This window comes from Melitaea cinxia, chromosome 24 (genome assembly GCF_905220565.1).
Source record: "Melitaea cinxia chromosome 24, ilMelCinx1.1, whole genome shotgun sequence".
NCBI lineage: Eukaryota > Metazoa > Arthropoda > Insecta > Lepidoptera > Nymphalidae > Melitaea > Melitaea cinxia.
In genome coordinates, this window is record NC_059417.1 from 9899135 (window position 1) to 9925889 (window position 26755).

At 34.5% G+C, this 26755-nt stretch overlaps 2 protein-coding genes across 2 annotated transcripts; both read right to left on the reverse strand.

Annotated features, from left to right (window-relative positions):
* Positions 1-1977: 1977 nt before the first annotated feature.
* LOC123665396 (myrosinase 1-like) lies at positions 1978-12677 on the reverse strand. The gene is made up of 13 exons (XM_045599709.1): positions 12404-12677; positions 11592-11727; positions 9738-9841; positions 8348-8495; positions 6725-6891; positions 6084-6344; positions 5386-5474; positions 5112-5259; positions 4349-4512; positions 3307-3456; positions 2894-2985; positions 2473-2617; positions 1978-2019 (listed from the first exon to the last, which is right to left on the reverse strand). Exons 1-13 carry the CDS (start codon positions 12675-12677, stop codon positions 1978-1980), a joined length of 1920 nt encoding a protein of 639 aa, XP_045455665.1.
* Positions 12678-18314: 5637 nt separating this feature from the next.
* On the reverse strand, positions 18315-26276 carry LOC123665398 (myrosinase 1-like). The gene is made up of 11 exons (XM_045599710.1): positions 26248-26276; positions 25295-25398; positions 23546-23693; positions 22375-22541; positions 21376-21636; positions 20828-20922; positions 20090-20237; positions 19572-19735; positions 19065-19217; positions 18703-18794; positions 18315-18502 (listed from the first exon to the last, which is right to left on the reverse strand). Exons 1-11 carry the CDS (start codon positions 26274-26276, stop codon positions 18352-18354), a joined length of 1512 nt encoding a protein of 503 aa, XP_045455666.1. The 3' UTR covers positions 18315-18351.
* Positions 26277-26755: the final 479 nt, after the last annotated feature.

Here is a 26755-nt window from a genome sequence, read left to right on the forward strand (position 1 = left end):
AAATCGTTCACAGTTTTATTCAAATCGATTCAGATTTTAGTTTTCGGTGTAATGCGAGATATACTATGTATGTACAAGCTAATTTAAATCTTTAAGTATACTTCCAAAAATGTCTCAAAAGAGAGTTGGATCTGTTATAGTTTTATTTAATACTAGCTTCTGCGCGCGACTTCGTCCGCGTGGAACAGAGGTGCGCGCAATACTTGATCATTATTTTGCTGCGATGTTATTTAAAAACTGCGATATCTCCCGAGATACTCATTGAAATCGAATTATGTAAAAGGCTATTTTGTTTTAAATTAAATACTTGTGATGAATAACGTATTTATTTAGATAAGGATTAATATCATGTTTATAAAAACATTTTCGCAAATAATGCATTATTTTAGAACAAACTTGGTTAGCATAAAAAAGGTTATAGTGAGCCAACCTTAAAAGATAGATATATGCTGTCGCGGACTTTTTTTTAGAACTTTTAAAGAGGATCAATTCTGTCATAAATGATTTTTGCGAAACTTTAACTGTTTTCACAGCGCACGCAGCGGAAACTCTCCAAAGGAAAAAGAACCCCCGATTTTGAAACATTCTTTATTGGTGGTCCGCTCCTTTTGGTCTTAGCGTGATGATATATAGCCTATAACCTTCCTCGATAAATGGACGATCTAACACTAAAAGAATTTTTCAAATCGGACCAGTAGTTTCTGAGATTAGCGCGTTCAAACAAACAAACAAACAAACAAACTCTTCAGCTTTATAATATTAGTATAGATACATACATAGTATGGAGAAATGAGATGAACCTGTGGGCTTAGTATAATGAGACACACATTGAAACCTTATTCCTCACTATGTTATTGTATTAAGGTATACAAACAGTGACAAATCAATAATACCATTTTTTTAAGTTATATTTCTTTCGGTGCGTTAGGGAAAAATGATGGGAGTAAGTTTTTACGATGCACACGAACACCGTCACAAAAAACCGACACCCTGAAGTTAGCTAGTCAACGAAGAAGAAGAAGTTAGCAACGTGAAGTTAGCTAGCCAATGAAGTATAACTTCTTACATCAAGTTCTTACGTTAGTGCACACACTTATTTTTATTATTTTCTTATAATCCCATGTGTACAACCTCATTGTTCTTAAATACCTCCCACACTCCATAGATAACAAGTACAAATATTAAGTAATCAAGCGATAAAAACAAATGCCAATTACGTCACAGAAATGATAACAACGAAATATACAAATATTATTATTTTATCCGAATAGCAACACCTACTTAGGTACTGTGTAAACAACTAGGTACTTGCTAATCACTTATTAGTTAATAAGAGAAACAAATACCATATAACGTTAGATATTTAAAAATTGATAAAGGTCATTCAAGATTATATAAACTGCGATAATAGCTTATGACCTTGAATCTCGAGTTTTTGGGATGTTTTTTTAATATAAATGTACGTATAATTATGTCACGTGTCTTCTTATTGCTTCCACTAGTGATAAGAGGGCAGGTGCATTTCTTACCCAGAGAGTCCGCGCATAACGATTCAACGGGGAAATATTACCAGCATTTTTGGCACCATTGCACGCGGACATGATTTATACTGTAACTATGTTTAAATATTTAGTTCTTAAGGTGTGAAATTTAAATATGTATAAAATTGTAAAATTATGAAATAAATGCAACAATGATTACGACATCAACATACATTATCAAGAAAAAATATTCCTAAGTAAAAAAAAAAAATCTGCCCGTATCATACTTTCTGTACAAAGTGCAGATTGGTTATATTAAGGGTAAGGTAGAATTTTACAGTAAATATTTACCTAGTCTTCATTGTTCATTATATACTAATCTCAAAAATAATTAAATTTGAAATTTAACTAATAAACTGAACTCAAAACTGTTGATTATTTTAAACTTTAAAGGGTAATGAAGGATGTAACTTAAAGGATTTGAAAATAGTAACTTCTAGGTTACGACTAGTTCAATAAATTGAGGAATTGTTACTGTCTGAAATAATACAACTACACATAACACTAGCACTTTCCATTCACACTGTTATACTTTAAGATATAAAATTATAAACATTTTTGAATATCATATCAAAAATTGACCGTTCCAGCGGGATTCCAACCTGCGTCTCCGACTGACCATGTCGGCGCTCTAGCCAATTAAGTTATGGAACGATGTACCCGCTAGATCGAAATTTTTGATATGATGATTTTATTTTCGGTTTAAGCGAACCGTGGCGCCGTCTATATTGAGTTCTTTATAGAAAACCGTAACTATTCAAAGTTTCATATTACAATGAAAATCTTTGACAGGAGACGACACGGCGACACGACGGCTGGAACGGTCAATTTTTGATATGATATTCAAAAATGTTTAGAATTCCTAATGTGTGGGTAACACAAAAATAAAATCGTACATATATAAAACTATTTTAAATATTTTCAATAAAACCAAAGAATAAAGTTCATCTGTAAATTTATTATCAACATCTAATGCGTTATTCTTGATAAGGTCAGTGTAAAAGCGCGCGGAGGCTCGAAGCGTGCGTTTGCGCTCTGGATGCTCGAAGTCAACTTGCGCAAACCCGAATTTTGGTCTGAAATGTTAGGTGACATTAAAAGACAAGTATTTTCTAGGTTTTATCGGAACTTTTCTAGATTTAAAAATATCTATAATCCAAATATAATTTTTTCATATAAATGCAATCTGAAAACACCACATGTGAAGTAAATGACTCCGCCAAGAACAATACAATAATGTCTGTTAAAATTTTACTAAACTGTTTTATTATATTATTCTGCATAGTGCTTTCCAAGATCACAAAGAACATAATGATTGAATTTGTTGTACTGTGTTTATTAACAAAGATTACCTGTAACCATCAGTCCATTCGAAGTTGTCAATCAGAGTCCAAGCAGTGTAACCTGTTACATTAACACCGTCTTCTTTAATCGCGAGAAGAAGCTAAACAAAATCAGAAACAAACACTTGATATATTTTTACGATTAGGTAAGCGCGGTAACTTACTTACTGAAAATTACTTAACATAAATTATTAACTTGATAACTTATAATGACTTAAATTATTGAAAAAAATACATAAACTTATCATTAAAATTTGTGTTTTGTAAGGAATATATACTAAGAATACATACCTCAAAGAGAAACTTTAACCTAATTACTTGCAGAAACGTCATGAGAAATCCTTGTTTTTCATAAAAAGCTTAAGCCTGCTGTTAATAAGCATTGAATTGTCATGGATTAATGTAGTTAGCAATTTGATTACCTGTTCCAAATGCTCCTTATAGTAATTAATTCTGTCGTAATCCTCAAGACCGTCTTCGGTGGCGTAACCATTCTCAGTGATCAATATTTCAATATCCCCGTACTCCTTCTTCATCCAGGCTAGCTGTTTGCGAATACCTTCGGGGTATACCTGGAATACGTTCCACAAATACAATGTTACAAACTTTTGTAGATTTGAATATTCGAAGTTCAAATTTTTGAAGTTCACTCCTTAAGAATCGATTTTCATATTCAAATTCAAAATATTAGGAGTAAAATCGATTGAACGAATGACCTCGTAACGTTTTTGTTAAGGCCACCTGGCGAATGATGGCGTTATTTTATTTGTTTATTTACCATTTGATATGATATTAATCTTATTCATAGACTAGTAAGACTTTTTTGTGCCTATTTAGACAGTCGATCTGAAGGAGTAAACTCCAGTTGTGCATCGGAGCTGACACACACAGTTTTTTTTATTTCCTTTGATAAAAGTTTCTGGGTAGTTATAGATTGTAATAATTATACTAAAGCGCACTATTTTAAAACTCAATCTCTGATCTATATAAATATAATGAAAACCAAACACATCAGTTTTTTCATGCCTAGGCGATGTCTTCCTACTGGATATACATTGATCCCCCACTTATAATTGTCAGTCCTAATTTGCAAACTACTAAATAGTAAGTAAATAAAAGTTAGGTATCGGGGAGTGACTGCTACCTTAACCTTCAACCACATCTGGATCTTTTATCCACAAGAGTTATGAAACTTATTAATATTTTTAAAATTAATTTATAAATTAAATAAACGACGACGAAAACTGTAAATCGTTACTTTCTTTGTCACGCGTTGTAAATACATGCATTTGAACTGTAAGACACGTTCAGTCTGTAAAAGTTAACTTAAGCCCAGTTGCTATGTTAAAAAAACGGTTAGTTTTCTTACGAGTTTTAATTTTAAAACATGTCTTGTTCGAAATATAGTAACCAAGCGTTTTCTGAATATAGCAACCTGACATCACATTATCTGGTAGTACATACAAAGAACCACCAAGTGGCTGCTTGCTTCCACTCCGGTCTTGCTTGGAGATATATGTCTAAATCACGTGATCCAAAAAATGGCCAGTCACCGATTTGTTCTCCCTCTCTCGCTTTCCTCACAGTTCGTGACGTGTAATAATTGAAACCCATGTAGTCGTAGGTTCCTGTGAAAACATTTGAATTAAGAAAAATTTAATTGTAGTATGCGACGAGTATACAATGACAGAGCAATCTTCTGAGGTAGTTACGAAGCTTAATATAGAGATATCTTAAAAAAGTTTACATTAAATGTTACTTATTTTTAAAGAATATTTTACATTATATTAGAGTTTAAGATCAGTTGAAGCGTGTTCTTATTATACTTATACATTTTAAACCAACGTTCTGGCAAAAAAAAAGATTATAATTATTTTTAATTCTACATTCAAAAGAGCCTAAACTTAGCTCTAGGAGAGAGTCAGGTTAGGGTCGGCAAAGCGTTTGTGGTGTTGCAGGCGTCTATAAGATTAGTAACTGCTTACAATAATAATAATAATAATAATAATAATTTTTTATTGTACACCAAAAGTGAGCAAAAATACAAAAATAAAAACAGGATTTAAGTACAAAAGGCGGCCTTATCGCTAATGAGCGATCTCTTCCAGGCAACCTTTGGGTAAAGGAAATGGTATATATGTAGACAGGCTACAATGTGTTGGACCGCGCACTTATTTGCCACTTAGTTTTATAAAAAATCAAAGTTGATTTTAGAATGAACACAAACCTTTAACTAAATCAATTTCCTCTTGAGTGAAAGGGGGTAAACGTGAATGGTAGAGGCCTTCTTTTCTGCTTTTCTCCGCTATGATCTTTTCAATCACTGGAGGCCAGCCACCTTTCTTGGAGAATACTGGGTGGGAATACATGCCTACCTGAAATAAGTTAAAACAATTATATATGTAGGTTTCAACGCAAAAAAGTTCATATATTCAAAATCAGTCAATTTATTCAAAATGAAAATGAGTGTAAATGCCTGTAACTCATATACAAATACATACCACGAGTTGTCTTGCTATTTCTGCCGCTTCTTTGTCACTTTCAGTCTCGGGTTCCATCCATATTAAATGATTGCAGTAGGATACTTTTCCTGTAACAATAATCTAATTATAACTCCTTATTCAAGTTTTCTCATGACATTTAATAATAATAAAATTTATCAAGTATTGAGGTAAGGTAAATTGGGACATATCCTGCTAAAAATCTGGAGCAGTCCTTTTGGGGAAGACCTCGACCTTCCAGAAGATTTCTCCCAAGTAGTGTTGTGGTCCTGTGGTATGGCAGTGTTTGTTGGGGTAGAGTCGGCATCGCGCTCGCCATTTCTTTGGTGTTGTAAGTGGGTCATCAAGTGGACCGTATCAAGCATACGGCCCACTTGATGGCCCATACTCGTATACAATACTAATCTTTTCTCGCAGCTTCATCCACGTAGATTACACATTTGGACTGTTTCATTTTCTCTCGTTATTATAATTATAACTTTTGTCATTCTGTGATAACAGTAGTTTCATAGTTTATAGAAATGTTAGTAATTTACGTACCTTATAAATTTACCTACACATAATTTCTTAAATTAACATCTAAATACCCAATAGTAAAATGTTTTAAGGTCTGCTGAATCTTTAGTCACCATTTACAGTATTTAATTTAAAAAAAGTGTATTTAAACTTAATACTTAATTTTTTTGAAATATATTTACCTTTTTGTTTATTCCTAAATTCCTTATCGTAAATTCTCCAAGCTTTAGCGTGAGCGACCAAAGCGTTTTTGTTACAAAGATAGTTGCCAACTCCAGGATTACGGATTCCTGGAGCGTGACTGCCGAGGTTGTAGGCTACTTCGCAGAAGATAATAGGTTCGTTCAGCGTTATCCAAGTCTTGACACGATCTCCGTACAGGGAGAAAACAACGCGTGCGTAATCGGCGAACCAGTCAGATATATGAGGATTTGCCCAACCACCTGAAAAAATTCGAATCCTGAATTCTTCGAACGCGTGTATTGTACGATTTTGGCTGTTCCATATTTCCCCATCAAAATAACCAAGGTCTCTCTGTGATAACGTAATATTTTCTTGATGAAAGGAAAAAAATTAAAATCGTCAAAGTAGTTTTTAGTTTATCCATTAAAAAAAGTGCTCCAATATTTCTTAATGAAATAGTAATGAAAAACTATTTATTTTTATTTCAAATATAAAGTATGAGAAGATTACTACCCAGAATTTATAGGGGTAGAAAATAAGAAGACACACATAGGCCTTCACAAGTTCGCGACAAAAATGGCGCGAACTCATGTGTTTATCAAAGAAGCACAAAAATATATGAATATATAATAACACGTACCCAAATCTTGTAAAGACTGTGGCAGATCCCAATGGTAAATTGTGACCACAGGCTCTATCCCTTTTTCAAGAAGTGCGTTTATTATATTATTATAGTATGCCTTTCCATCTTTACTGATGCGATCCGGAAAACCAGTCGGCAATAGTCTGGTCCACGAAATTGACATCCTGAAAAACAAAAATGAAAAACAATATTATTTAAAAATAGGTACATTTACTATAAGTGAGGGGCTGGTGCGTTTTTTGCCCAAAGAATCGGTATAGCGTATTTAGCGGGAAAATACTGACATCATTCTTCATACCATTCCACGTGGACATGATTTATATCGAAACTATCTGCAAATATTTAATATATACAAAAAATATATACAAGTTACGCAAAGATTTTGATTAGGAATCGAACATACAGCCATGGAGTAAAAAGTAGAGTCCCAGCCAACTGCATTAACGAGCTAGTCAACAACCATATAGGTACCTACTTTGATTATAAGTCATTTAATTCCTACAATCTTATCAAAAGTTATAAACAACAATTTTTATCGTATTTACATTTTGTATTTACACACTACCTCCTTGGTTGGTATTAGATAATGTTACTGATTAAATAAATATTAAATAATAAAATAAAACATAAACACCTTAATACCTTATAAGTATCTTACAAAAGACTTCGAAAACAAAAGCAAATACCTATGCATATAGAAACGTTATATAAAAGTGTATGCGTCAGCTCTGACACGTGACTAGAGTTTATTGCTTAAAAACGATTACCTTAGTATTTAAAAATGTTCTATTAAATAATTAAAAGGCGACAAAGACAGCCCTGCGGTCACCAACCCGCCTGCCCAGCGTGGTGACTATGAGCAAAACACATGAGTTCACGCCATTTTTGGTGTGAACTTGTGGAGGCCTGTGTCCAGCAGTGGACTGTATAGGCTGTAATGATGAAATCATTCATTCCCAAAGTGGTCTAAGTGGGCTTCCATGAGTCCACGAGATACTTGACGGGGTCTATGTAGGCGTGATCAAGAAATACGGGGTTGACAATTCGTAAGTGGGGTCCGAAAAATTTATCTTGACTCGATTATTTTAAGGATTTATCGGTCTAATTTAAAGTATCACGCGCTTTTGTGCTTGTATATTATTTCTGTTGCCGGGCCTCCAACACATAATAAGTCTTAGTGCGAGCTGTTTACAAAAACACTAGTGAAAATGACAATGTAAGTAAATTGAATGATCGAGTTAGAGCAAGTAATGGAATTTAAGAATAAATAGTAATAAACCTTAATTGCGGTAGAGCAGCAAATACCCTGCTCAAAATCTTGAGTAGCCTGACTAGGGAAGTACCTCGACCTTACAGAAGATCTCAGTTAATTGATACTGCTTTTAAGCAGTGTTGTGTTCCTGTTGTGAATAAGGTGACTAGAGCTCTCGGAAGAATCGGGGGTAGAATTGCGCAGCAGAAAACAATGTCATTGCTTTCTGCTACGCAATGCTTCTGGTGTTGCAGGCGTTTTTAGGCTATGGTAAGCGCTTTCCATCAGGTGAGCCGTACGCTTGTTTACCGACCTTGCTGTGTACATGAAAAAGGTAAGTAAAATTTAAAGTGCAAAAAATACTGTACCGATAGAAATGCAAACCAAGTACGCTTGCAAGTTCAACATCCTTCATCCAATGAGTGTAGCTGTCGCAGGCGACATCTGCCGTTGACTGACCATGGATCATTTCTGGTCGAGATCTTACGAAGGTGTCCCAAATACTTGGGGATTTATCTGAAACAACGACCATGTAATTGTAACCACTATATTTTTCTTCTTTTATTTTCTATCTTTTTTTTAAACTGCTAAAAATATCGATATGTTTAATTTTTAGCTTATTGTATTTTATGTTTCACATTTTCAGTTTTGCGTAATTTATTTCTTTATAGAATCTAAAGGACCGGGTAAATGTCATACCTAATATATAACTAGGTCGGCAAACAAGCGTACAAGCTCACGTGATGGCAAGGTTCAGCAGATGATAGCCTACTCAAAATCTGCTGGTCGAAAATAGCGACAAACCTATCCCCAACCCTCTCTTATTTATCGCAGTAACACAACACTACTTGAAAGTAGTATTATTTAGCTGTAATCCTAGTAACGAGGAAAGATCGGATTAGAAATGAGTATATAAGGGGAAGTTTGAAAGTAGCACCTGTGACAGAGAAAATGAGTAGAAATAGGTTAGCGTGGTATGGGCATGTAATGAGGAGGGATGAACGCTATGTTGGTAAAAGAATGTTAGGGATGAATGTCGAAGGACGAAGAGCGATCGGCAGACCGAAAAAGCGACGGATGGATTGTGTGAGTGAGGATATGAGAAAGAAAGGAGTAAGCACTGAAGTGACGAATAATAGAGAGGAATGAAAGAGGAAAACATGTTGTGCCGACCCTACATAAGTGGGATAAGGGCAGGAAGATGATGATGAATCCTCTGTAAGATCGAGGTACTTCCATAGTCGGGCTGTTGAAGATTTACAGTAGGACCTGTCCTGCTGTGCCCTACATATCTTGAATATAAGTGTTGACATATCTAAGATCCTAATAAATAGATAGTTGAAAATGAGTATTTAAATGTGTAAGAGTAAAACGAAACATAAACGTGCTCAAAATGACAAAGGAACGAAACCGCATTGTAGTAGATTGATTGGAATTTAAAATTAAGTTAAATTTTAAATTTACGTATAATGTATTGTTAATTATAATTTACTTTACGTGGAGTATGTTTAGCTATTTGCGAAAAAAACAAAACTTTTTGTATGCTGAATCTTGCCAACACTATTTCCTAATTTTATTTTTGATGAAGGTTGCCCCCTTACTTTTAATGAGAGATCGCTAAACGTTAGGGTTGGCTTTGCACACTTGTATTCATTAGTAAATATATTTCATTGTATATATGTCAATATGTGCAACAAACATTTTACAAATAAGATACACTTGAAATGTTCATTATAACGTAAAATGTAACTTATTTACCACTTGCATTCCAAGCACCTTCCACCTGATACGCTGCTGTGGCTGCTCCGAATTTAAACCCAGGTGGGAATTGTCGACTACCCACTGCCGCACACACAAATCCACTGAAAACATAATACAATCAATTAGATGTAAGCTGAGTTGAATCAAATAATATGTAGAAACATTTAAGTAACATAAAAACTGCCTTTAAAGACTGTTGGGATCCATCCCTTCGTTTTATGGCATAACACACCTTTAAGTTTTCCAGTCAATTAGACAAGTTGTCCCATTATTACTTTCCTATTTTAGTTGTTAACTAACTTCAAAAACGGAAAAGGTTCTCAATTTTACTGAATTTTTTGAAGTGAGATTTCTTTAGAATCGTTGTGATTTGATACTCGATAAAACGAAAACGTGACACGATAAAGAAACAAACACCTAAATGTATAAAGAGAATGAGATAGAATACACTACACAGGATTTTATAGTCTCAGTGAAAAAAAAATTCTCGTAGGCTACTTTTCAGAAGCTTCGTGGCTTCTTCCGTGTATGAATTGCACACACACACACTTTTTTTTGTGTGTCCTCATAACTTTTTAGTTGGCAAACCGATTTCGATGTTTCTTTTTTATCAAAAGATCTTACATGTCATTTGGTCGTGGACCTGTGTTAAAGACGTCTATACGGATTTTGAGAAAGCTTTCGACCGTGTAAACTATAACATCCTTCTTCGAAAGCTACACGGTCTCGGAATTCAGATCGATTTGTTACTTTGAGTGCGGTCATATCTTACTAATCGTGCACAGACGGTTGTTTTCAGAGGTTAAGGGTCTGATTTTATCCATATGGGATACCCTAGGGATCCCACCTTGGCCCTATTTCCTATAGCGCGTATATTTATAACATAGTAACGGTTCTTGTAAACCCAAAATACTTACTCTATGCTGACGACAGAAAAAGTGTACATGAATGTACGCATAGTTGATGATTCTAAGAGATTACAAAATGATCTTAGCAACCTATTTGATTACTATACAAAGTATAATATAAAATGTTAGTATTCAGAAGTGTCAATGTAGTAGTTTCACTCGCAAAACAATCCTATTGTGTGTAAATATAATTTGAATGGCGTTGATACTGGCAGAGCAAAGATGGTCATTTATGTGTGTTGTTTTTGACGGCAAAATGTTGATGTCATCTCATATTGCCATAACTAGATCTTAGTTTTGTCATGAAAACGTTAACGTGAAGTCCGTTTAAAGATCCTTTACCCTTCAAAATAGTTCTTTTTAATTGTTCTTCGTATGTGTACATTAGAAATTTCTTTATTATTTTTTTTTATACAATGATAGGCTTGCGTTTGACCACTATTTCACCTGATGATAAGTGAAAATGCGGTCTAAGATAGAGCACGCTTACCTAGAAATAACCTATTCACTCGCGACTTGAAGATCCCCAGGTTATATTTTTCTGGAAACACAGACGCTGGTAGAGAGTTCCATTCTTTGGCTGTACGGATCAAGAATGTACTAGCGAATCGCTTAGTGCGTATAAGGGGAATGTCAACCATGTAAGGGTGGCGTAACGCAAAGCGTCTGGTTGTACGATGATGGAAGGGGGAATCAGGTTATAGAGTTCCTGCGCACACTCTCCGAAGTGTATCCGATAAAAAACCGACAGGCCGGCCACCCTCCGTCGATGATGCAAGCTTTGCAGCGATGATCACCGATGGGCCTCCTGGCTCGTCTCTCAATCGACTCGAGAAGCTCCAGCTGGTACTTGGCTGAGCCATCCCAAAGATGAGAGCAGTACTCCATGCATGATCGCACGTGCGCTTGATATAAATTTAGAAGCTGTTTCGGAGTGAAGTACTGTCTCACCTTCGAAAAGACGTCCAGTTTTCTGGCAGCTGTTTGAGCCTTTGCCTCTATGTATGAGCTGAAATTGAGGGTGGATGACAAAGTAACACCAAGAAGCTCCAGGTGGCCGGGTATGGGCACGAACACACCTCGGAAAGAGGGAGTCAGATGGAAAGGACTCCGCTTTGCCGAAAAAAGACACGCCTGGGTCTTAGAGGCGTTGAACTTGACCAGGTTTGCGTCACCCCAATCGGAGACAGCTTTAAGGGACAAGTTCAGATACTGAATCATAGCTGAATCATAGCTTCCCTCAGCGATTGAATCTCAGACCCACTCGGTCGTGCGTCGGACACGTAACGCTCAACAACGGTGCTGTCACCTGCATTCCCAAAGGTTCCGGGTTTGAGCAGGTCGTTGATATGCAGCAAGATAGCGTTGCCGAGAGTACAGACTCCTGAGGAACCCCGGCATTGATTGCCAAACGATCGGAATTGCAACCGTCAATGACTACGCGGAACGCGGATCCCCCAGGAAGTCACATATCCAAACACAGAGAGAAGCGGGTAGGCCGTATGAAGGAAGTTTGCTAATAAGGCCGTCATGCCAGACCCTGTCAAATGCCTTCGAGATATCGAGCGAGACCGCTATGGCTTCCCGTGTTTCTCGATAGCCTCACTCCAAATGTGTGTGACATTCGCCAGAAGATCACCCGTGGACCGATTACGGCGAAAACCGAATTGTCGGTCGCTAAGGAGATCGTTCTTCTCAAGGTGTGCCAGGAGCCGGTTATTTTGTATACGTTCCATACATACATTCCATACATACATAGTATGGACGTTACGGAAATGGATCTATAATTAACAGGGTCAGCTCGACTGCCTTCTTTGGGCACAGGCTGCACGTTAGCTTGCTTCCAGGCTTTCGGCACCTGTCCTGTCGCTAAAGAAAGACGAAACAGGCGTGTCAGGATTGGAGACAACTCAGGTGCACAAGTTGTGAGTACTATGGCAGGTATTCCGTCAGGACCACTTGGTTTTTTCACGTTAAATTGCCTTAAATTAAGTGTAGAAAACCTGATATAGGTGATGAATACATACATATCTGCTGAGCTTGCAACCTTCTTACGTTAACGGAACGCAGAGTGGTGTTAGATATGAGTTATTGTGTGGATTTTATAATCCACACAATAACTACGAATTATTTCGTGGCCACCTTGGCTGCCCGGAGCTAGCTGAACTCATTTTACTAAATAAAACGGCACGGCGCATGAAATAAACTCCCTCATTATATGTTCCGAATCGCTACACCAAATATGTACAGGATTCTGTTCTTACAAGATTACCTAACCTATAATCTATATATTAATACGTGAAGCAAAAACTTTGTACCCCTTTTACGAATATTGCGCGGACGGAGGAGTACGAAATTTCGTAAACTTGAAATTTATATAGAGAAGGAGAAAAGAATGCTAATGTTTTTTTTTAAATTATTCATATAAATATATTAAATCAATATAAAACATTACACGCTACCATGTATTGACACACACATACACGCATATTATACATACTCTTTAGTTGATTATTAAAGTCAAATTGAAAACTTTTAAAAAAAGTTCTTTATTTTCATTATATTTTGGGTTTTATTTTAATTTAAATTTTTAATTATGGTCGAATTCCGACCACTGAGCGACCACTAATTTGAAATTACAAGGCAATATATTTCAAAACAAAATTAAACGAAACGAACTGTCTGTAACAAAATTAAGCAAACAAAAATCAACTAAAATACATATTATTTGTATATAGTTCATAAATATTTATATATACTTTCTAAATACAAGTAAGTATAATTTTAATATTAAAAACTAGAGCACTATTAAAAATAAAACAAATCACAGACCTAAGTAAGACCACTGTTAACCAGTTCATTTTAGCGACTACTAAATTATCTAACAGATGACGTTTTTATCAACGAATGGTATTTATGCACGTTGTCAGGGTTATCAAAACTTTTTTACGATAAAATATAACATCTTTGTAGAGAAAAACTGTAAAAGTAAAGAAAGTAAAATATAATAATTATACAGAGAACACGGGCAGCAGCGTCTTCGGTGCGACAAAGCCAGCCCTGAGATCACCAACGCGCCTACCCAGCGTAGTGAATATGGGCAAAACACATGAGTTCACGCCTTTTTTGGCGCGAGCTTGTGGAGGCCTGTGTCCAGCAATGGACAGTGATAGGCTGAAGTAAAAGAGAAAAAAATTAGTTGTCTGTTAAGTTGGTTTACGGATGATAGTTTAACGTGACAGCGTCATAGCAAAACATCTCCTCGGACGCATAGGCCAATCGAGTGGAAGAGAGATAGATGCGGCGTAGGCGTAAAATGAGCATAAAGGGACTATGAGCATAACGGGACAAAGAGTCATCCTTTTTCGTGCATGCAGTCTGCGCTCAACGATTTTTTAGACGTTGTCAGGTCAAAAAAAAAGGACAAAAAGCAGTCCCGTTACGCGACTGGAGTTTACTCCTTAAGTACGACTACCATGGCATTTAAAATTATATCGTGTCGTTCTCGTAGATATGTTGCGCTGTAATACGTAACTGTTTGTCACATGATTTCGCTCTCAATTTTTTTGAAGCTATAATTCTTCTAGTGCTTTACGGAAAAATGATGAGAGTACATTTTTGTGCGCTCACCGTCACAAAAAAATCCGACACCCTGAGGTTAGCTAGTCAACGAAGAAGAAGTTAGCAACGTGAAGTTTGCTAGCCAATGCAATATAACTTCGTAAGTGCGTACATAAGTACATACACACTTTTTTCCTCATAAAACTTTGGCCCTTATATTGTTTCTTAACGACTAAAATCCAATAATAGCATACCTGGTTTCTTTTTATTGCATTAATTGTCTAATAAAAATTTAAATTTGTATTAATTTATGGAAGAGCGAGATACCCACTTATTTAGAGAAGTCCTGATTGCCACTTATTAAGAAGGTTATATTTTTATTTATTTATTTATTTATTTATTTATTTACTCTTTATTGTACACCACAATATGCAAATACAAAATAATAATAATACAGACAACTTAAGAATGTGTAGTACAAGAGGCGGTCTTATGGCTAGTTAGCCATTTCTTCCAGACAACCCTTTTTTTAAGTAATACCTAATTATAATTATATTTTTACAGATATATCGCAACCGCCCTGGTGTATTGTTGTGTGTCGTGTCGGCGGCGCCGAAATACCGACAGTCGCGGGTTCGATTCCCGCTTGGAGTAATTAACGAACTTCGTAGATCATTTTATTGCTTTTACAGTTTTCTAATTTTGTAGATCATTCGCTGCTGATTCAAGGTAGACATCATGAATAAAATGTATGGATTTGTTGTGATACAGAAATAGCTTATTTAAGTGGTTCAAGCTTCTAAAAACTATATAAACATATTTTCTATTACAGTTTTTCGATATAGTTGATAATTTTTAGGCAGACCACAAGTCAAATCAAACAAGTCAATCAATGGTGTTAGGACACCAACTTCAAGTGTCAAACAAATGAATCAGTGGTGTTAGGATCTACTTCATTTACATAATTAAGTTGTTTTTTTTTTCTTTTTTTTTTGTCGCGCTGAAAGGCCTTTACGCACTCCGACGACGATGCTAGCGGGAGTGTAGACGCCTGGCCAATCTAGACTACGCACTAAAACCCAGAGGTGTCCTCATTGCCATAGCGGGGCGCCACGGGATCGCTTTCGCATACTACCGCGACACCCCGTCGGTTGGCCCACCATGAGCGGGCCGCCTTCGTGAAGTTTGTGTCCTAACACCAGGGATTGACTTCTAACTCAAAAATTCTTGACTCCTAAGTAGCCATTGATTTTGTAAGATTTTGTTTGAAAAATAATCTTTATTTTGTAAGATTTTGTTTGAAAACCTTTGTGTAGTTAAAAAAAATTAGGAAGTGCATCATATTTTATTTCAACGAGTAATAACCCTAGTTTGGTTAGTAAATAACATTATTATTATCTGAAACATTAATAGATAAAACTTAGTTATCTTCAGTATCAGTTTTCAATTAAGGATTATAATAAGTCATTTTCAAATAAATAAAATATTTATGTAATCTGAAATGGACTAATAAACTTTCAAGGTCAATGATATTTGGCACGAGGCAGGCGCTTTCTCTAAAATTCTATAAAAATCCAGCTAATTCATTGATTGGTTTAGTCTGTAACATCCCACTGCTAGGCATAATTCTCCTTTTCCATAAAGGAGAAGGGTCGGAGCCTAATCCAATGCTTATTTCTGTTGTTAATAATGATGTCTTTGTTATTCTTTTTAAAGACTTTGAATTGTCTTGTTGTTATAATGTTCCATGACAGTAACAGATCTAAAAAAGCGTATGGCTCACTTGATGGCTTGATCCTGCTGTGCTCTACCTCAGTTAGTTGCTGCTCCATTGCGGGTTGGGGGCCAGTTCTATACAACTAGTAACGATTGCTATATAACCGACGGCTTAACGTGCTCTCTAAGCCACGGTAGGTACACCCTCAAGGATAGACATCCAAATCGGAAAGAAATATTTGTAAAAAAACAAATATCCATCACGAGTAGGAATCAAACCCACAAACCTTCGGTGTTTTAGATGACAACTAACACCACTACACCATAGAGGTTGTTTGATCACATCATAGTTAATTTGTTAAAGAGCATCTACATAATATATACTTTTTGTACCTGGGTGACCGATTTCAGCTCGGTATTTTTAGTAAATCGTGAAGGATTAGTAGAAGAGAGAGTTAAAATGATTCGCTGCCGGTTTGGATGTCCGGCCGCTTTGGAAGTCTTTTTTAACCGACTTCATAGAAGGAGGAGGTTACTCAATTCGACCGTATATATATAATTTTTTTAATGTATGTTTTGGGCTAATTTCCTCGTTTATGAAAAGATTTTGATAATTCTTTTTTTGTTGGAAAGGAAATATCCCTGATGTGGTACCATGATAAGGAAACCAGGATCTGATGATGAGATCCTAGAGAAATCGAGGGAAACTCTCGAAAATCCGCATTACTTTTTACTGGTTGTACCGATTTGATGATTTTTAACTTAATCGAAAGCCGATGTTTCTCATGTGGTCACATTTCATCGAGATTTGATTTCAATTTTTGGAGTCATCTTTGATAATGCGTATTTACTTGACTATTTTTTCGTATACCTACATAATACAGTCGGTTTTCTTTCGTTTGCCTGCAAACACAATTATTAAAAATGAATTAACGCACGATTTGACAAAGGCAATGTATAAAATAAAAATAAAAAATGACGATAAATTAAAAATTGATACAAATTACACAATTACAAGATTGAGAGTAATTGCTTCTCAAAAACTGATAGGCGCTCCAACAAATCGTGTTTTTTGGAAATCATATTTAAATACGGATTACATATTTATAAAATATGAATAATATTTTTTTTACCGACAATAATTAAAAATATAAAAAATCAAAAATAAAAAATAATAACGATAAATTAGGAATAACAATTTTCAATAATATTGAAAATATCGAGTGCAATTACAAAAAAAAAGGAAAAAAAACAATTCGTCACGGGACATGTGGATTTGAACCACGATCTTCTCGGTTGATCCCGACCGGCCGATTTCCCATCGAGCTATTACAACTTTATTGACAGTTGTGAATTTTACCTTCGTATTCTAACAATATTGTAGCTACTTTTTCACTCCCTAAAAACAGGGATAAAACGACACATTCTATCCGAGATTCAGATTCTATATAATTTTAGGCGCACATAGGGCACACGCCATTTTAGGCGCGAACTTGTGGAAGCCTATGTCCAGCAGTGGACTGTGATAGACTGAAATTATGATGATGAAGATGATGATGATGATGACGATAAAAGAATTTAATTCTGAATGCCAGTCCGCCTTTTCAATATATAATAAAAATATTATATTTGTTTATTATTAATTTAAATTACTTCATTCTTAAACTAAAATATTTTTAACTGACTCCCAAAAAAGATGGAGGTTATCAATTTGACAGTATTTTTTTTTTAAATATGTTACCTCTTCTGTTACCTCTCTTTAATTATTTACTATAAGTATATTATTGACATTGACTTTGATTGTTAAATATGAGTGAGCATCTTTTGTGTGAGTCTAGTCAGGCTGTATGACTGTTATATTATTATATATTTCTTTTCTTTTTTTTCTGGAATATTTTTATTGTTACTTCTGTTATTTTTTTCTCATTATTAAGTTTTTTTTTTTTTTTTTACGTGTCTATCTTTCCTTGATTTTTATTTTATATTCTCTTTTTTAGCACATTATGTTCTTGTGGCGTTTGGCGTCTGAAGTCGCCGATGCAGGCTCTGACGGAAGAGCAGTGCCTTAGCAGTAACAATTTGCTGCTAAGCAATGCTGAGGCAGAGACCTGGTTGGCCTTCTAACCTAATTGTATTATTAAAATTTTAAATGATAATGGCCAATAAAGAACTTTTCTATCTTTCTTTCTTTCTTTCTTTACCTCAGAACTTTTCAACGGGTGGACCGACGCCTGTCTTGTAGTTCCTTTTAAAGTAATTGGAGTCATTTTTTCTTTAATTTGAGGGAAAACACAATTATGTTACTCAAAATTTATTTCAAATGGATAAAGAAAATGAAACTAAAAGAAAATAGTTAATAAAAACAATGTAAGGGAAAGAAAAAATAACATTAATTTTCAAAAGAATTTATTTATGAACAAAAAAATTTAAAGTTCATCAGTAATTATATTAGAGGTTGTATCATCAAAATCTAATGAGCGATGCTTTATCACGTTCGTGTAGTAATGTGAGGAAGTTCGAGGCTTGGGCTTGAGTTTTGGATCCTTGAAGTCCACTTCGTACAACCCAAACCTTAAGCTGAAATAAGTTGAAAAGAATTATTTTCCACTTTTTTTTACGATACAAAAATATTTGACAAAAAGTAGGGAATTTATCCACCAACTCGCAGTTGATTAGTATGGTAAATTTAGCTCTAAGCCCTCGCTTATTTGGAAAGCGATATTATCTCAGTGGTGAAACGTTATACGATACCTAAATTAATATTAAGAAAAATATACCTGTAACCATCACACCACTCGAAGTTGTCCATCATTGACCAAGCGGTATAGCCTCTTACTTTGACTTTATCTTCATTAATCGCAAGGAGAACCTGGAAAAATCCGAAATGAAATTTTAGTCTACAGAAATACAAAACGCACAAAACTGACTAGCACGTTGTTACAGTTTACATTGATCTTGTTTCAGGAGCTGGTTCCATTGCCACCTCTGAGTGGGAGAGGGATTATTTATATTTATAAAAAAAAACACCTATTACTAATACAAGCATTAAACTTCCTGTATTAAGATCAGATGATCGTATGCGTTAGATATTTATTGCAGTGATTAGTATTGACTATTTGTCTGCTGGCGACTATAGTACCTGTTCCAAATGCTTTTTCATGTAATTCACTCGAGCTTGGTCATCAATTATGGTTTTATTAGTAGCGTAACCATTTTCAGTGATCAGAATATCAATGTCCCCATATTCATTTTTCAGCCAGTTTAACAGTCGACGAAGGCCCACAGGATATTCCTGAAATGATTTTTACAATGTCACGTTTTAAGGCGATTAAGTCAAAATCAAGTTGATGTTAAAAAGTAATAATTTTATTATTAATATTATAAAGCTGAAGAGTTTAGTCAGTAGCACTAATCTTTATAACTAATATTTGAAATTGAAAAACTACTTTAATTTTAAATAGTTTATTTATCCAGGACAATATAGAAAGAGCGAGGACGGCCGATAGCCTTGCAGACATACATATAATCTGTGTTCCTCGTTTTTTGCGGGCAAAGCCGCAGGCGGACGGTAGTGAAATACAATAGTGACAGTTATTTGAAAAATATACTTTAAAAAGTTGAACCGTATTTTTAATAATATACATACGACGAGCCACTCCGCATCCGTCTTATTCCATTCATCATTCATAGTGAGTTGTATGTCTAAGTCCTTTGATCCTGAAAGAGGCCATTCACCAACGTCGACTCCATCTTCTGCTTTGTTCACAGCCCGTGCCGTGTAAAAGTTGAAGCCCAAAAAATCGTAGGTTCCTGCAAAGAAAAGTATATATTATCTATATATAATAGAAAATATATTGCTTAAAATCTAGAGCCGTTTAATTGAGAAAGTACCATAATATTTTAAAAGAACACAGAAAAATTATATTACTGTCAAGTAGTATTGACTTCCTGTGGTGAGTAAAGTAGCCAGAATTTCTAGTATCGGAGCTAGGGTTGAAAACGCGCTTGTGATGATGCACCGCACTTATTATTGCAGGCGTCCATCGGCTAAGGTAACCGTTTATCATTACGTGGACGTCTTTACCGTCCTAGTGGCTAGCTAGTATATTAATATAAAATCTTATGAGAATAAGGTTTTTTAAGCATTAAATATTATAACCATACCTTTTATTACTTCGATTTCTTCTTGAGTAAAACCTGGTAGTCTTGACAGAAAACGACCTTCTTCCTTACTCTTCTCTGCTACAATCCTCTCAATGACCGGTGGCCATCCGCCATCTTTGGAGAATATCGGATGCGAGTACATACCAATCTGAAAATATAATAATGTAAAAGAATTTCAAACTATTTAAGTATTTTTCTACTTTCACTCCATTCGATTTGGATAATTGCCGAGAAATTTGTTATTATTTAATTATTCAGATAACTGTAATAATACAGAGAAGGTTTAAAAAATTTATAAAAATTACACGTAAAAATATGTTGATGAGTAAACTTTTCTAAAGGAAAAGTAGAAGAATTAGCAAGTTGAAGTGGCGGTGGGCTGGTCTAGTGTGTTGCAGGACCGATAGTCGTTGGAGCAGACGGGTCCTGGAGTGGAGACCTCCGTCTTGACAAACGTAGTGTGGGATGTCCTCTGGCCCGTTGGACCAACGATCTACGTAAGATTGCCGATGTAGGCTGGATGAGGATTAGGGAAAACCGGGGTGTCTGGTGCGAACTTGGAGAGGCCTATGTCCAGCGGTGGTCTGCAATAGGCTGAACTGTTCTGTTCTGAATAAACTTTTGCCATTAAATTTTATAAGTAATACTTCTTAATTAGTAAAAGCAATAAATTTTATGTATTAGTCACGAATACTAATATCATTTGATATTAATATGAAATATATATTAAATAAATACCATGAGTTGTCTTGCATTTTTTGTCGCTTCTACATCAATTGGACTATTAGTACGAGGTTCGAGCCAGATGTATTGATTTGCAAGAGAAACTTTTCCTGTAAAAAACAAATAACACAATAACATAAGTAATAATCACGTAAGAATACTACTACATACATGTAAATATATATATGTATGTAATGTAGAAGAACATCTTGGCTAAAAAAATCTACGCCAATGGTTTGGGAAAAGCACCCGTTCGTTATTCAGGGCTGCGGTATCAAGGGTACAAGTTTCCAAAATGATCGCCGAATTTCGTGAGAAGATGGCACTTTAAAAAGAAGATATATGTAACAAATAGTTATATATACTCCTACAACATGTTTAATTTTTTCCCCAATATAAAAACTTAAGTTTATTCCCAATATTTCGATGATGATGCCGTAATGCTGATGACATGGTCACGGGAGACACATGCGATGTCGCCAAAATTAGCGAGAGTTTTTAAAATGACATCCACGATAAGTCCCGTATAAGGACAAGTTTGTAATTTTTTCAAAGAATATTACCTCCTTGTTTTCCTCTAAATTCTTTATCATAAACTCTCCAAGCTTTAGCGTGAGCGAGCATCGCATTTTTGTTGCAAATGTAGTTGCCTTCACCAGCACTGGCGAGTCCTGGAGCGTGTTTACCAGTGTTGAAGGACAATTCACAAAATATGATAGGTTCGTTCAGAGTAAGCCAAGTTTTCACGCGATCTCCAAATAGAGAGTAAAGGACGCGTGCATAATTTTCAAACCAGTCAGATATTAGAGGGTTCAGCCATCCACCTGAAAGAACAAATTGAAATTCAATAATTAAATAAAATATGTGGATATTTTCGCGACCATTCGAACTTTCTATTCGATTCGATAGGTTCCATGACCATTATAACTCCATTATGTTAACCCATTGATATTTCGATGCCTCCAGATAATTCCGAATTTTAGGTTTTAGATTCGATATTGATATTTTTAATTAATTATGTAATAATATTATAATATTGACACAAAACCGTTTACTTAAAAAAAACTTCGAAGGAAACCTCTCTTGTAAATTCTAGCCTATGTTATAATTTTTATTTTGTAAACATTTTTGAATATCATATCAAAAATTGACCGTTCCAGCGTGGATCGAACCTGCATCTCCGACTGACCGTGTCGGTGCTTTAGCCAATCAAGCTATGCAACGATGTACCCGTTAGATCTAAACTTTTGATAATTATGATAATTTTATATTCTTATATTGCCGATTTTTAGTTTGCCGTTATAGCCCCCATATTTTGTGAAAAACATACATAACATAACAATACACTTTATTGTACACCAAAGTATCTATATATTACAGTTCTAAAGATACATATAACAAATAGAGGAAATAATAGTAAAGTCTTGGTAAAAGAATTCTTTTAGCACTTTGTTAATACGAAGCCTGACTATTAAAATATATAGCCTATATCCAATAAGAACCAGTATTTTAAATAATAAATGTATAAGTTTCGTTAATATTGAAAGCTAATAAATATGTACCCCAATCTTGCAAGGCCTGCGGCAGGTCCCAATGATACATCGTGACAACTGGTTTGATACCCTTTTCAAGCAACGCGTCGATTAGGTTGTTGTAATACTTCATCCCGTATTCACTGATACGATCTTGTTTGCCAGTGGGCAAAATTCTTGGCCAGGAAATTGAAAATCTGAAAAATTAGGAGCAATCTTATGAAATAAGTTTCAAATGAGATATTCTGCAAATAAGTTTTTTTGCTGCTACTTCGGAATCAATTTAATTCCTTTATAACCAAGTGTAATATAATTGTATATTAATTACAGGTAATTTTGAGTTCATCCATGTCATAAAATATACCCTGTACAAACAAATTTTCTTCTAAATGTTATGTAGGTAGAATTTTTAAAATTACAAATTTAAATATACTCCTGTACTGTGTGGCTACGGTACAAAAGAATTTAGCCACCCCCTCTCTTCCCATGGGTGTCGTAAGAGGCGACTAAGGGATAACATAGTTCCGGTACCACCTTGGAACTTGAAAAGCCGACCGATGGCGGGATAACCATCCAACTGCTGGCTTTGAAATATACAGGCCGAAGACGGGCAGCAGCGTCTTCGGTGCGACAAAGCCAGCCCTGCGGTCACCAACCCGCCTGCCCAGCGTGGTGACTATGGGCAAAATACACGAGTTCACGCTATTTTTGGCGTAAACTTGTGGAGGCCTATGTCCAGTAGTGGACTGTAAAGGCTGTAATGATGAAATATACTCTTATAATGAATCTAATTTTACCAAGTCGTCATCAAAGTTCTATAAATACTAAATATGTGTTTTAGTTCTAAACATATACATATGCTAGCCGGAAGTATAAAAGCGTGACAAAATAAATTCTGACCCTGCCCCTCGTTGATAATGAAATATTTAACCAATTGGAGCATATTTATACAGATTTTACTGAAGTAGTAGCTTAGTAGTACTATTTAGGATACTTTTGAAATAAAAGACATTTCTTCGACTTAAACGCTATACATGAATACCGGATATATTCTAGTAGAATTCACACGTTTAGTGAAAGAGGCTTTTATAGGACACTATTAAAACAGAAAAAAATGTTTGCGTATGTAGGAAGTGCACGCTAATTAGCAGTCAGCAGTTTATTGTTTATATGTTATCATTAAATTTAGAGAATATGGTACCTGTAGTAGTCTAAGCCCAGTTCGGTTGCTATTTCAACATCTCTCTCCCAATCATGGAAACTGTTGCAAGCGATGTCTGCATTTGAATGGTCGATGATCACGCTGGGATCGTTTTTTATAAAGACATCCCAAATACTAGGAGTTTTGTCTGGAACATATCAAAGACCAATAAAGATAATCTTTGTATACGAAACGTTCTTGTAGCATTTTTGTTTCACAAATTCGTAACTGTCGTTGTGATTTCTGAAGCTATCAATAATGTAAAATGAATTATATTGTTCATATTTCCCAATTTAGTTACTTTAAACTAAAGCTTTCAGGCTAATTATAAACCCAAACAAGATAAATCTGAACTACCGTATCTTACATTGAATGGATTCACCATTTCTCTCCGCAGTGACCGACTGAGTCTCTCCGCAGATTGCGTGTGATTGCGTACTACCCATTGCTACTAAAATTGCTCTTGCACATAGTCCAATTGTTGATTATGCTGATACTTGCTATTTTAATATTACAGAGGAGTAGCCTAATAAGCTTGATTACATTCAAAAATTATGTACATATATTATTTAAATTTGGACTACGCAAATATATAAAAATTAAGTGGTTCCCAATTTGCCTTCGCAGGAATACTCATATCCTTATCCTTAACCTATTTTATTTTAAGGAACGATTCAAGTTCCATTTCCAGTATTATTATTATTATTATTATCATTTAAATAATTAATAATATACTTGTTATACTGATATACTGATCATAATTTAATTTAAGGAAATTAGCTTATCATATTTATGTGGTATATGTATTTAATTAAGATTAATTGTTAAATTAAGTATTCTTCCTGCTGGTACTATTGTATCAATTAAGTAAGATCGAAGAACTGCACAGTATGAAGTATCTTGCTCAAAATTTAGAGAAAACCAATTGGGGAAGTTCAGTTCAACCTTTCAGAAAATGACAGTACAATGGTACTGCACTCTAGTTGTGTTAAGTTCCTATGTTGAGTAAGGCAGTGGAGAGGTATTCGAGTGAAGCTTTTGATGTTGCGATCCATAGGCTATTTAAGGGTTTATCATTAAGCGGACCGCACACTGGTTTGCCACCATGCCACGCTACTAGTATTATAAAATAATTGTGTTTGCTCGCTAACGAAAAAACCGACTTCAATTATACCGATGAGTAATACAACGTAGGTACACTAAAAATATAGTTGAGTAAATACGCGTTATCAAAGAGTACTCAAAAAGTAGTCATCAGATCTGAATCAAAGTTAAATATGACCACACGATAAATATCAGCTTTCGAATAAATTAAAAATCATCAAAATCGGTACACCCAGTAAAAAGTTATGCGGTATAATACAACGTAGGTCAACGAAAAAATAGTCAAGTAAAAACGCATTATTAGATATAACTCGAAAAGTTGTTGTTAGATCACAAATAAATTTAAGTGGGACCAAATGACACACATCACCTTTCGATTAAAAAAATTTTTGTCGAAATCGGTCCACACGGGCAAAAGTTCTGATGTAACATACATAAAAAAAAATACAGGTGAATTGAGAACCTTCTCCTTTTTTGGAAGTCGGTTAAAAACATTTTTATTTGATTTTGTTTTGTTTTAAAAAAAATTGTCGAAATCAAAAGTTCTGAAGTAACATACACAAAAAAAAATACAGTCATGAAAAAAATACAGTGAACATTCTCCTATTTTAGAAGTCAATTAAAAATATTAAATCAATGACTCACCGCCATAATTCCAAGCCCCCTCAACCTGGTAAGCAGATGAAGCTGACCCGAATTTAAAATCAGGTGGAAAATTTTGAGCACCCAGCACCGAACACACCAACAAACTAAAAAATGAAAAAAATGCGTTCGCTTGTCAACGAAAAAAATATTGACTTCAATTTTCATCGACTACTTCTCGTATATAATCGAATAAATGTTCAATTAGATACGCATCATTAGGGATGTATCAAAAAGGTTTCGATCAAATTTTAATGGAACTACATGATAGTACCAGTTTTCGATAAAAAAAGGAACATCAAAATTGGTACATCCAGTAAAAAGCTATAAGGCTGTACACATAGTAAAAAATAAAATCGAAAATTGAGAGACTTTTCCTTTTTATTTTAAAGTCGGTTAGAATATTTTTTAAAATTAAATAAAAAATTCTGATAATAATTAATAAAAAGACCTAATCCATAGTTCTGTTGTATATAAAGCTTAAAAGCTCTTAGTATTCAAGAAGTTAAAGTTCTGCGATCTTTTTTTACTTTTTTAAATTACTAATTATTTTTATTTATTTATTTATTTATTTATTTATTTATTTATTTATTTATTTATTTATTTATTTATTTATTTATTTATTTATTTATTTATTTATTTATTTATTTATTTATTTATTTATTTATTTATACTTATTTATTTTTACTTTATTGTACACCACAACTACATTTTAAACAATAAACACATTTAAAAAACATTTACAGACTGTGAAGTACAATGGGCGGACTTATGGCTATTTAGATGGTTAATAAAACTTAATAAGTTATTTTTGATTTCCTGAAATAGCGTATGAATTTTATACGAATTATATACTTTGAAATTTTGAAAAAAAAAAAACAATTAATATATATTTCATATTCAATACTAATATTATTTTATTAATATTAAAATTACAACTGAAACTTTTCACTAACCTTGTCGCCACAGCTTTAAGCCCCCACATCTTGATTCAGATTATCCTTATTTGGATTGGAATTCTCGCTTTTTATACCCTCAGTATTATGACGTATACATTTTTGATAAACGCACACATACATACGGTGGTCCAGACAATAAGTCCAAAAACGTGTTAAATAGAGATAAAGGTCCTAATTAATATAAGGCAAAGCTCATTCGATCGGGAATGACGTCTAGAAAGTTATTTTTTGAAATGAATTGCCCTTAATTTTTTGTTAACTTAAAAAATGTATTATAAACGAAATACACGATTTTTAAAAGCTTTAGCAATATGGTCCTATTGAGTATAAGAAAGGCTCCAATAAGCAAAAATTTATACAGTAATTATTTAAACATTTTCAATAATCTGCAATGAAACACGGAGCTCGGAGGTCGAGTCGAGAGAAATTTTGTTATTTAACAATAGAACTATTTCTTAAGAAAAATTAACTTTAAACTTTTTTCAATTTGGAATTTATTTATTCA

Excerpts from the sequence above, each read along its gene's own strand:
- LOC123665396 (XM_045599709.1), bottom strand. The coding sequence starts at position 12,677 with ATGTATGTATTCATCACCTATATCAGGTTTTCTACACTTAATTTAAGG. Across the intron at positions 6,892-8,347 it reads CTTGGTTTGCATTTCTATCG|GATGTCAATTTCGTGGACCA; the intron begins GTACAGTATTTT and ends TTTGTTTTTCAG. Across the intron at positions 6,345-6,724 it reads ACAGTCTTTACAAGATTTGG|GTGGTTGGGCAAATCCTCAT; the intron begins GTACGTGTTATT and ends GAATTTTTTCAG.
- LOC123665398 (XM_045599710.1), bottom strand. The coding sequence starts at position 26,276 with ATGTGGGGGCTTAAAGCTGTGGCGACAAG. Across the intron at positions 25,399-26,247 it reads CTTAAAGCTGTGGCGACAAG|TTTGTTGGTGTGTTCGGTGC; the intron begins GTTAGTGAAAAG and ends TTCATTTTTTAG. Across the intron at positions 18,503-18,702 it reads GAGTGGTGTGATGGTTACAG|CTTAAGGTTTGGGTTGTACG; the intron begins GTATATTTTTCT and ends AACTTATTTCAG.